We start from the raw sequence: 11,009 nt of genomic DNA, 5'->3' as shown, positions 1-11,009 counted from the left end.
GGTGGTGTTAGTCACCGTTTAGGATTTTACAAACGGAGTGACATTTTTTATTTATTTTATTTTGTGTATTTTATATAGCGCGCAGCTACCCCAACGGGGTGTCCCGGCGTTTCTGAGTGAAAGCAGAGTGATAGTCCTGGGGGGGTTAACAAAAGAGAAAAGTTTTTAGTGCCTTACGGAAGGGTAATTCTTCCTGGATCATCCTAATTGCGATCGGGAGTTCGTTCCAGAGACTTGTGGCACAGACCTGGAAGGTGTTACCTCCAGAACCTGCTTTCCTGAATCTTGGTATGGAAAGCAGATGTTGGGAGTTGGAACGGAGGTTCCGAGAGTTACAGTAAGGACGGATACCAACAGAGAGGTAGGCCGATCCCCTACCCCTAGTTGCTCGATGGGCTAAGGTCATGGCTTTGAATGCAGCTCTTTGATGGATTGGTAGCCAATGTAATGCTCTGCGATGTGGCGAAATATGGGTGCGTAGGGAAACCCCGCAGACCAGCCGAACAGCCGCATTCTGGACTGTCTGGAGCCGATGTAGGAGGCCCGCGGGCAACCCTAAATACAGGCCGTTCGCATAGTCCAGGTGAGATGTAATCAATGCCTGGACTATGGTTTTCCTGGTGTCACTAGGGAGATAGGTGATGAATTTCCTAATCATCCTAATCTTGGAAAAACAAGCGGCTGAAACGGTCTGTATTTGGTTGCTAAAAGAAAGATTTGAGTCCCACTTGACCCCTAGATTTTTTACAGAGTCCTTAGGGACAGGGGGAAGGCTAAGTTCCTGTGGCCACCAGAGAGTTGCATCAAGAGGGGAGGGTTGATGGAAAAAGAGAACCTCCGTTTTCGCCGCATTCATGCGGAGGAAGTTATGGTCCATCCATTTTGAAATGTCCTGCAGACAATCCTTCAGAGGATCAAAAGTAGTCTGCGTGGCACTCTCATAGGAGAAAAGCAGCTGAATATCATCTGCATAGGAAGTAGCTATGATGCCCGACCTAGCAATGAGTTCAGCCAGAGGAGAAAAATAGACATTAAACAATAGTGGGCTCAAAACCAAGCCTTGAGGGACACCCTATTTCAGGGTACGGCTAACAGAGGTAAAAGGGTGAGTATAGACTGCCTGGGTGCGATTAGACAAAAAAGAGGTCAGCCACTCCAGGGCCTTCCCCTGAATGCCCTTCGACCGACGACGGTCAATCAGGATGGGGTGAGAGACTGTGTCGAATGCTGCCGACAAGTCGAGCAGCACCAGCACCGCTCTGGAACCCCCATCCAGTTTCCACCGCACAGAGTCGGCCATTTCTATAAGGGCAGACTCAGTGCTATGGCACTTTCTAAAACCATGTTGGGATTCATGAAGTAGGCCGTGGGATTCAAGAAAACCTGCCAGTTGTTGCTGCGCTAGCTTTTCAAGGACCTTGGCAGGGGCTGGGAGCAGAGAAATGGGTCGATAGTTCACCGGCTCATTAGGATCTGTATTAGCTTTCTTTAAAATCGGGACCAGTTGGGCATGTTTCCAAGACTCCGGGAAAATTCCGGTTTTGAGCGAGTCATTCCAGATGTAGTTGAGGAAGGGATTAAGAAAAGAGGCCAATAATTTATATTGCTTGGCTGGCCAAGGGTCAAGTGGTGAGCCGGAGCGGCATCTAGACAGTTCCATCAGTGAGTGTTCCAGTGAGATTGCCTCAAAGTCTGAAAAGGTGGAAGAAGACTTGATGCGGTCAGGTAAAGGCGTATCTCTCCCTAGATCATTATTCTTGGGGAAGGTGTCATAGATCTTCGCGATCTTGTCTTCAAAGAAGTCAGAGAGGCGGGAGCAAAGGGCCTGAGAGACTGGAAGACACTGTTTAAGAGCCAAGGGATCTGTGAAAGTCTTCACTGTGTTAAAAATTTCCCTGGCCGAGCCATGCGCTCTATTAATTTTCCCCTCCAGGTAACGTTTTTTTATGCTCAATTATTTTCCTACGGTATTCTTTGAGGGCCAGTTTATATTTAAGATTTGTGTCAATAGAATAGGATGACCTCCACCGGCGCTCCAACAGCTTACAAGAAGATTTATATTTCCAAAGCTCGTCGGAGTACCATGGGGCGGAGGGAGCTGCTCGAAAGGTTTTAATCGGTCGCATTGGAGCGAGCGAGTCAATGGCAGAGGTGACCCAGCAGTTGAGGTTAGTCAGGCGTGAATCTAAATCAGGGGCGTCTTTGGGAGTGGTATTTACAAGATGTAGGGAAACACTGTCAGGGGAGATCTTACACAAATTAATAATTGTAAGAATAATATAGTGTCCTGACCAGGTATATCGGCCACTGAGAAAACACCCAGGACTTATAGGAATGGGACAAAGGTTGACTTAATGGCTGGTTCAGCTCAGGGTTCTCATGGTCACATAGATTATTTGCTACTACAGAAAAATAGAATTCTTAGATAGGGCCAGACCATGAACTTTTACAATAATTTTAGCAAATTTATTCAGAACAGACTGTTAAATTATGGTTGTGTCAATCGGATTTGATACATATGCTGTAAAGTAAAATGCTTGGCCACATTTCAAAAAAGATATTTTGTGGACCTCCTTCACCCTTTTCAAGGACTCCTGGAGAGCGAGTTTAAATTGCTTGTTATACTCACTCGCTTGGCTTACTATACCGTCCTCCTGCTGGAATTGCATAAATCTTTGACAAACCTGAAGCTACCCAAGAGCAACTCCTTGCCTCAAATCTCAAATTAAATTTGAAAACCATCAACAACAGACACTCAACTCTCCTCTGATTGTTCCATGACAAACACAGACCTCAACCTCATCTACTCACACAGCAAGTCTCTTGATCTTATACCCCCTTGCCTCTAACACGTTCCCCATTAACACTCGGTTTCACTTCTATGACCATGTCTTAAACCACTTGCCTACCCCCTTTAGTTCTGGCAACTAACCCATTCTTGTAGAAACAAATACAATATTGGATGCCATCAATGTAAATCTGGGCCACATCCCCCATGCCACGCCCCTACTTGTCTCTGCCTTCCTTGTTATCAAGAGCACAGCTTTGAGCAGTTTTTCATGATGTACTTTGAATCACTTCTTCTCTGGTGCTCTCATCAACCTACGTCACTACCCGGGGAATTCCTTCATAACTGAATCAATTATTTCAGATCACTTCTCTGTTGCTTTCATCGACCTATGCCAACATCCATGTTGGTCCTCCAAAGCTAAACCAAAATATACTTTACTTTTTTCTATGTACTGTGGTGACCAGCTCGCTTCATGCTATTACATACAATATTTCCAGTCCTGGATTTTTCCCCTGCAAGTAATTGCTATCAGGTGTGCTAGTCTAATTAGGTGATTGTACGCAATCCAAGACTACAGTACCAAAAATGCATTAGGTGGTGACAGAAAAGGCTGGTCTGATCTAGACTGAGGTAGTCACCCTAGTCTGTAAACCCCTTCTCTTGAAGATATCATCTTCAAAGTGCAGATTAATTTAATTATATTATTGTCTTTAGTATGTAGATTTCTAGGATAGATGTTCCTTGATTGTAGAGTGAGGGAAGGTCAATGTGTAAGGGCAGAAGAAAGTGGCATCACAAAAGAAGGAAACTTAGCAGGCAATAGTAGAGACCTGGAATGCAGTATGTTAGAAAACAATATTTATTACTAAAAGAAATGATGTCAAGCAGAAATTTGAGCATAATATTCGATATTAATTATATCTTCAATGTGAATTAAATACCTTGATTATTTTTAGTATCTGTCCAGTTTACAAACTAACTATGAACCTCAATGATATAGAGAGTAAGAAAATCGTGAAAAGAGCCACAGTAATATGCAGTGAGAAATTATACATTTCGTTAGATAAGCACAGACCTCTCACACCTCTGCTACCATTCATTGATGTGATGAGTGGACATCTTAAAGGTCACTTCACAGTGCACATGGATAAATCAACAACTACAATGTTCCATACAAGTGACTAGGAATGCACATTATTTATCAAAATTCTATCTCTGCAGACCAAAGACAAGAAATGTGAAATACATTTAACATGGAAACCATTAGTAATATCACAGGTCTGTGTACACAATGTTGGTTATAGTTTGTCTTGATAATCATGAGCATTGCAAATTTAAACTCTTCATAGAACATTGCAATGATATGTACGGCAAATAGTAGGTTGTGTGTCTTCATTTTACAGTGGGCAATGCTTTGTATTAAATAAGACATATGATAAATATTTTCACAATGGGCCACCTAAAAGGCAGTATATGTAATGGAATTTAGGGTGTTGGATGTATTCCATGTTGGCCCTCAGTGTGAAGAAGATGAACATTTAAAACACCCTTGACCACAGAACATGAAGGAGTGGCCCCGAATTCAATTGGTTGGGATTTGCAGTGGAGTGAAAGTTCTAAATTATTAGGTAGCACAGGATGATGTGGGAACATCAAAGAGATTGTGGTTGTTGGACTGTAGAGTCAGTCATGGGTACAGCAGTGGAGGTTAAAAGAGAGGTAATTCATGGAGGTATTGTTGATGGTTATGTGGGCCAAGGAAAGAAATTTATAGGGGGCTTTATTTTTGCAGATGTCCAACTAGCTTCCAGTGAATTGGAGAAGGTTGGAGTCTGTCAGGGATGTTAAAAAAGGGCACTTGTGGGAAAGATGAACACGTCAACTAAGTTGAACACACTGTGAGGTGGGAGTCTCTTAAGTTATCGAGTTTGCCAATTACAGGGTTGTTGATGATGGATTTGGGAGTGTTAAGTTGTGTGCACCTTTTTGATATGTAGAACCTGGTACCTGGCTGTGGTGTAGCAACAATGAAAGACTTCAACCACATGCTAGAAACAAAAGTAACCCCTAGCAGAAATGTATGATGAGTGAAGTTGGGGCAGAAAAATACATTATCTCATCCATCCTAGGAGTTAGGGCTAGGAAGCACAGGTGTAAGTCTTATAGTGGAAGGAGAATCAATGAAAGGAGCAAAAGATCTACGTGTCGGCACTCTGAAGATGTTGCACAATGGAAGAGCTATATTTGATCTTTCCTGCTCAATAAGTAGATGTATCCAATACACCAAATGTAAAACTAGACATTAGTTTGGATAACCATCATGAATTACTGTTGCTGCACAAAAATGGCAACATATATTTCTGTTTTTTCGCCACGTTTCTCTGGAAGGATTAAACACTTTGTGGTGCACTGTCTAGAGTATATTCTTGTTGTGTTGTGTAAATCAATCCAATGGGAAGGGTATTTTTTCTTTCTTCATTTTTGGCTCATAGAAATGCATGCTTCGCAGTCACATGAGGCAGTCCTTACCAAAAAGACCCATTAAATGAAGTTAGTATAGGCATGCCGTTGGGTTATTGAGTTCCGATAGTTTGATGAAATATCCAAGGATAGGTAGTAGATCCTCCTGCTGTTATATTATAGACAAGCTGTTTGAAAATAATTTGACTTGCCATTTTAAATATAGGTAATATAAAAGCAAAATCACAAGAGTAATTAATGAAGGTAAATGTTGATACTGTAGTATCTCTCAGAAATCCTTGATTTCAGTCATCTTGCGTCGTATTTGCTTGATGTCTTTCTGAAATTTCTTGGTCTCTAGTTTCACTTTAGTTTCTTGTATTTGTTGGAGTGATGCAATGGACTCTTGAATTGATTGAAATCCTATTGAAGATAAAGGTACATAATTAAATTAAACCCTGCAGCATTTTATGTTAAGATCGGAAGGGTTGATTATATGTAAATTCTATCCATAGTGCAGCCTATACAACAAACAATGTTTGTAAGATACTACAAATTTCAGTGTGTCAAAGTGCACTGTAGCTTGAAATGCACCAATGGAACATTAAGAAAGACTACCAATGGTCAATTAGGTAACTCTATAAGTAACACACTGAAGAAGAGTCATTCATCTTTCTTTCATTGCTGCTCCTGCTCAGGTTACCTATTGAGGTAGCTTACTTGCGGTATACATTTATTTGACATTTACAAAATAACTGTTGTCTGAGTTTGGCAATGTGGCATTACAATTCTATTGTTAATGATTTGCTGTGCCTTGGATTAATTTTCCTTAACATGCTGCTAGGTTTCTTCATTGCTGGTGTGAATAATTTTGAGCCAGAAACATCATGTCCCTCCATTTGATACCTTACACCTAAATCCCGCCAACTCCTTTGTGTTACCTCCCATAACACGATCTATCAATCTGAATCTTGATTGTTATTGTGTTGAGGTAGGTGATCCACCCCTCTCCAATTGCCCTTCTAGACTTTGTCCTCCATGTTGATGTATATGGACTACAAAAACCCAGGTCTTCTCATATGCTACTGTACTCCAGTAACATGAACTGCACCATGACTCAGGAGATCTCTCTCGACCTAAACTTTCAGACTCTGAAGCTGAACTTTGTTTTTTTTCTCCTTTCTATCCTGCAGCAGTTTACCTATTGAGGTCTGAAGAAATATATGACTTATTGTCTTTTGGTTGGTTCCGCAGCAAACTCATGGCAATGTGGAAACTCGCAACTCTACTTCCACCTCTTCTATTGAAGTCAGGAAGGGTGGAAGGGGAGTTGTGACCCGTAATTTAGATGCCCCACGTTGAATTTTGTTTGGTCATTCTATAAATAATTTGATATAAACGTGTGAATTGATACATGTAAGATCATCACATATTCATTGACTTGGTATGTGTATTAAGTTGAATGAATTATTTAACTTTAACATTTATAATCGTTAATTGGTGTGTTCGAACTGTATCATTCTTTGATAGATTCCCAAATAAATGTAGACAAAATGCAGCCCACATGTTCATGGGCATCCAGACGCTCAACAGGATCTGTTGTGACGGCAATGACTTGAGAGCCCGACTGATAGTGGAACTCCCTGACTTTTTATTTTTGCTCTGGCCACCCCCATATCTCTTTTTATATATTATAAAAACAATTATTGAGCAGGATGGGAGCCAATAAATCTATTACATAGTAAAACATATAAAAATATTTCATAATAGCAGCAATTATTAATAAAAAACAAAATGATAAAATATACAATAGCGATAATAACTAATAAAAACCTACATAGATAGAAATAGTGCACCTCAAACCTAAATAGATAAAAATCCATTGCATAATAATCCTACATCCATCGTTACAACTTATTGAAAATCATAATTAAAGTCAGATTAACACTGTCTACCCCCCGGGGGGAGGAGCCTAGCGTGCAACCAAGATGGCCGCGTAGGCTTACGGCTCTCGAGGGCCTCCGCAACCTCCCACGTCTATCCTGACTTAATCCTGGTTTATTTGACGGGCTTTTGCAGATAAACTTGCGCTGAGGTGCCACCCGTTTTCCAAATTCAGATCGGACGCCGGGAACCGGACTGGTTGCACTCCGAAGTTTGCGGCCTGCTCTTGCCTTGGTTCCGATCTCGAGCTGGTGAAGTGCCCGGGTACGAAGTGAACAACAGCGGCTGGCTGGGCTTGACCTGTCACGGACCCCGCACTTTCGCTTTCGTTTTCCAGCTGTTTTCAGATATCGGCTGAGAGACTTTGGTGTTTCAGAGGGGCGCGGACGACGGAGTGTCTGGCCTGACTCTCGGACTATACATGGGCTTACTGTCGGCGACGGCTGTGTTCAATTGAATTAGCTACCTGGTCCCTTTTTCCTGGTGCGGGCGGGTGCCAACCTTGGTGGCCTCCGGACGATGGCGGCGAGACTAGACGGAGACAAGTCGAAACCCAAGTCAACCCGGAGGGGTGCCTATACCCAGGTCAATAATATGGATCGATATGCGCAGGCAAAGGGATCCCCTAGTGGCTCGCATAAATCGCCTGAGAGGTCTAAAGAGGTCTCAGACCCATCGTCAGAATTGACTTTGCTGGACGTCATGGGCGCCATTGAGGAGATGAAGACCGCTGTGGGTCAGCAGTTTGATACCCTGGCTCATAAATTGGACGCGGTCCTGATCGATGTGAATTTGGTCAGGGCAGACCTGTCCAAAACTAACGAGCGGGTCGACTCCTTGAGTCAAGCGGCGTCGAGCCTAACTGTGGACGTGGCCGCCCTGCAGACGGAGGTCCGTAGGTTGCGGCTAGCCAGTGACCTGACGGACCGTCGACTTGAGGACTCCGAAAGCAGGGCTAGACGGAACAATGTTCGTATCATTGGAGTGCCGGAAAGATCGGAGGAATCTGCTGCGGATCTTTTTGTGGAGGACCTGGTGACCAATCGTCTTGCGCCCAAGGGACTGAGCAAGTTCTTTGCGGTGGAGCGGGCCCACAGGATTCCGGGTGGTGCGCCCAAAGTGCGTGCTTCCCCGCGGCCTATAATCGCCCGACTCTTTAACTTTCGGGATAGGGATGCTATCCTTCAGGCGTCGAGGGTGGCCGGGCCGCTGAAGTTTGAGAACTCTGTCAGCTTTTACCCGGACTTCATGCAAGCGGTCCAAAAACAACGGCTGGGATTTTTGGGCGTCAAACGGCGCTTGAGGGACATGGAGCTGAAATATGCGATGTTATTCCCGGCTAGGCTGCGGGTTGAGTTCCGGGGTCGCTCACACTTTTTCGACCGGCCGGAGGCGGTTGGAGACTGGTTGGATGCCCTGCCTCGGGGACAGGATCGAGACAGTCGGATGGCGGTGAGCGGACAGGATTTGGTGGAGCAGGACTAGAACTTGGTTCCTGGTGATGGACTGGACTGGTGACGTTTTGTACCTTGGCTCAACTGGACCCTAGTTTGGCACAATATGCCCTCCAAATGCCTGGGGGTTGTGGGGAGCTTATTGGGGTCCTTTCCTCCTTCTGGGGTTCTCTTTGTGGTATACGTTAGGGCGACAGGCACACTGCGAGTTGGGGGGGCTGTTTGGGCTCAAGCAGGGGTGCAGGGAGGGGGGAGTTGTGGTTTGGGGATTGTGGGGGAGGGAGGTTGTTGGGGATTGTTGGTTTGTTTCGCAAGGCAATGTGAAGTTCTCTGCTGACTTATCCGGTTTGTGCTTTCCGGGATGTGGGTATCATGCACGGGAGTGGGATGGGGGTAGGGGCTTGAGAATCCTTTCGTGGAATGTGAATGGACTGGGGGACAGGATCAAGCGCGGGGTGGTGTTGCAGTTTTTGAAACGGATTTCGCCCGACATTGTTTTCCTGCAGGAGACACATTTGATTGGGAACTCCTTCCATTCCCTAAATAGGAGGGGCTATCCCCTTGCCGCTCACTCTGGTTTCACCTCTGGCTCTAGGGGAGTGGGCATTTTGGTTAGGGCCTCTCTCCCATTGGAGGTGGATGAGGTGCTTCACGATGATAGGGGGCGCTATGTGGCACTGGTGGGGAGATGGGAGGGTAGGACTGTTTCGCTCGTGGCTGTGTATGTGCCTCCGGGGTTACAGACGGCTACATTTGCTGATTTGGGGCGTTTGGTCCTGGGACTCCCTGGGGGGGTTCTGGTGTTGGGGGGTGACTTTAATGCTGTTGTCTCCGGGTTGGAGGACCGTCACCCCCCCCAGGGATCTCCCTAGGGCTCAGGCCTGGTTGGGTGGCTTTTTGGACACTTTGGGACTTGTAGATTGCTGGAGATTGATGCACCCGGGACAGGCGCAATATACCTTTCACTCGGGGGCCCATGGGAGTCTCTCGAGACTTGATTACATGCTTATGCCGGCGATCCAAGCTGGTATGATTGGGGAGGTGCGTCATTTAGCCCGAGGTATTTCTGACCATTCCCCTATATGGTTGCAATTGAAGGTTGTCCCTGGGGCAGAGGGGAGAGTAGCACCCATTAGCCCCTGGTATATACGTAACCCTAAGATCCGCGCGGAACTGGTCAAGTCCACTGATCACTACTTCGATGATAATGTGGGGTCAGTGTCGTCGGCCGTCTCCCTATGGGAGGCTTATAAAGTGGTGATCAGGGGGCAGGCCTTGTCCCTTATCTCCCATGCTAAGAGGTGCGAGAGAGCAGAGGTGGTTCGCTTGGAAACTGAAATAGGTGAAATGGAGGAGGACTTGGAGCGGGGAGTTACTGATGAGAAATTGCACGTTTTCAGCCTCAAACAATCAGATTATAGAGCGCTAGTCACGGAAGCCGCTAAAGGGATGAGTAGAGAGCAGCAAGGATGACTGTATGATGTGGGGGATAAGGCCGGAAAGTTGATTGCTTGGTTGGATAAGAAGGAGAGAGCGAGCAGGGTGGTGCCCGTTGTGGAGAGAATGGATGGAGTGCGTGTGACTGACCCGGTGGAGATCGTTGACTGCTTCGCGGATTATTTCCGCGGGGTATACTCTCCGGTTTCTCTGCGATCGGAGGAGGATTCTCATCTGTTGCTTAGAGACATTGCATTGCCAACCCTATCGGAGGCTGATGCAGTATTGATGGAGGCGAAGTTGTCGTCAGATGAGATCGCTCTGGCCACTCGCTCGATCGCATCGGGTAAGGCTGTGGGTCCTAATGGTCTTCCCATCGAACTATATAAGTTGCGTCCCGATAAGATAGCGCCGTATCTTCGGGACATGTTTTTCGCGGCACGTGCGGCGGGCTTCCTCCCCCCTGACCAACGCCTCGCCAACATAGTTGTGATACACAAAGAGGGGAAGCCGCGAGATCGCTGCGCCTCCTATAGGCCCATTTCGCTGTTGAACGCAGAACCCAAAATTCTGGCTAAGGTATTGGCTAATCGACTGGTTCGGGTCGTGGGCGACTTGATTCATCAGGATCAGTCCGGTTTCATACCCCATCGGAATACCGCTCTGAATTTGAGGCGGTTGCACGGCGTGCTTGCTAGAGCGGAGTTTATACGTGAGCCGGCCATCTTGGCATCTTTAGATGCTACTATGGCGTTCGACACTTTGGAGTGGCCGTATATTTGGGCCGTGTTGGCGAAATTTGGGTTCGGCCCTGAGTTTATTGGTTGGGTAAAATTACTATATGCTGACCCACTGGCTCAGGTGGTGGTGAATGGTAGGGTGTCGGCTCCCTTCGCACTGGGGAGAGGTACGCGGCAGGGATG

At 45.8% G+C, this 11,009-nt stretch overlaps 1 protein-coding gene across 2 annotated transcripts in view; it reads right to left on the bottom strand.

Moving 5' to 3' along the window:
- Positions 1-3,632: 3,632 nt before the first annotated feature.
- The window catches only part of FAM81B (family with sequence similarity 81 member B), a 615,395-nt gene continuing 608,018 nt past the window's right edge, over positions 3,633-11,009 (bottom strand). For both annotated transcript variants that reach the window (XM_085632493.1, XM_085632492.1), the window contains exon 9: positions 3,633-5,674. In XM_085632493.1, the coding sequence (XP_085488619.1) occupies positions 5,541-5,674 (134 nt within the window). In that variant the 3' untranslated portion in view covers positions 3,633-5,540. The remainder of the gene's footprint in view (positions 5,675-11,009) is intronic.

This window comes from Triturus cristatus, chromosome 2_1, assembly GCF_964204655.1.
Source record: "Triturus cristatus chromosome 2_1, aTriCri1.1, whole genome shotgun sequence".
Taxonomy (NCBI): Eukaryota; Metazoa; Chordata; class Amphibia; order Caudata; family Salamandridae; genus Triturus; species Triturus cristatus.
Note: the sequence above shows the minus strand (reverse complement) of the source record. Positions and strands in the feature narration are given on the sequence as shown.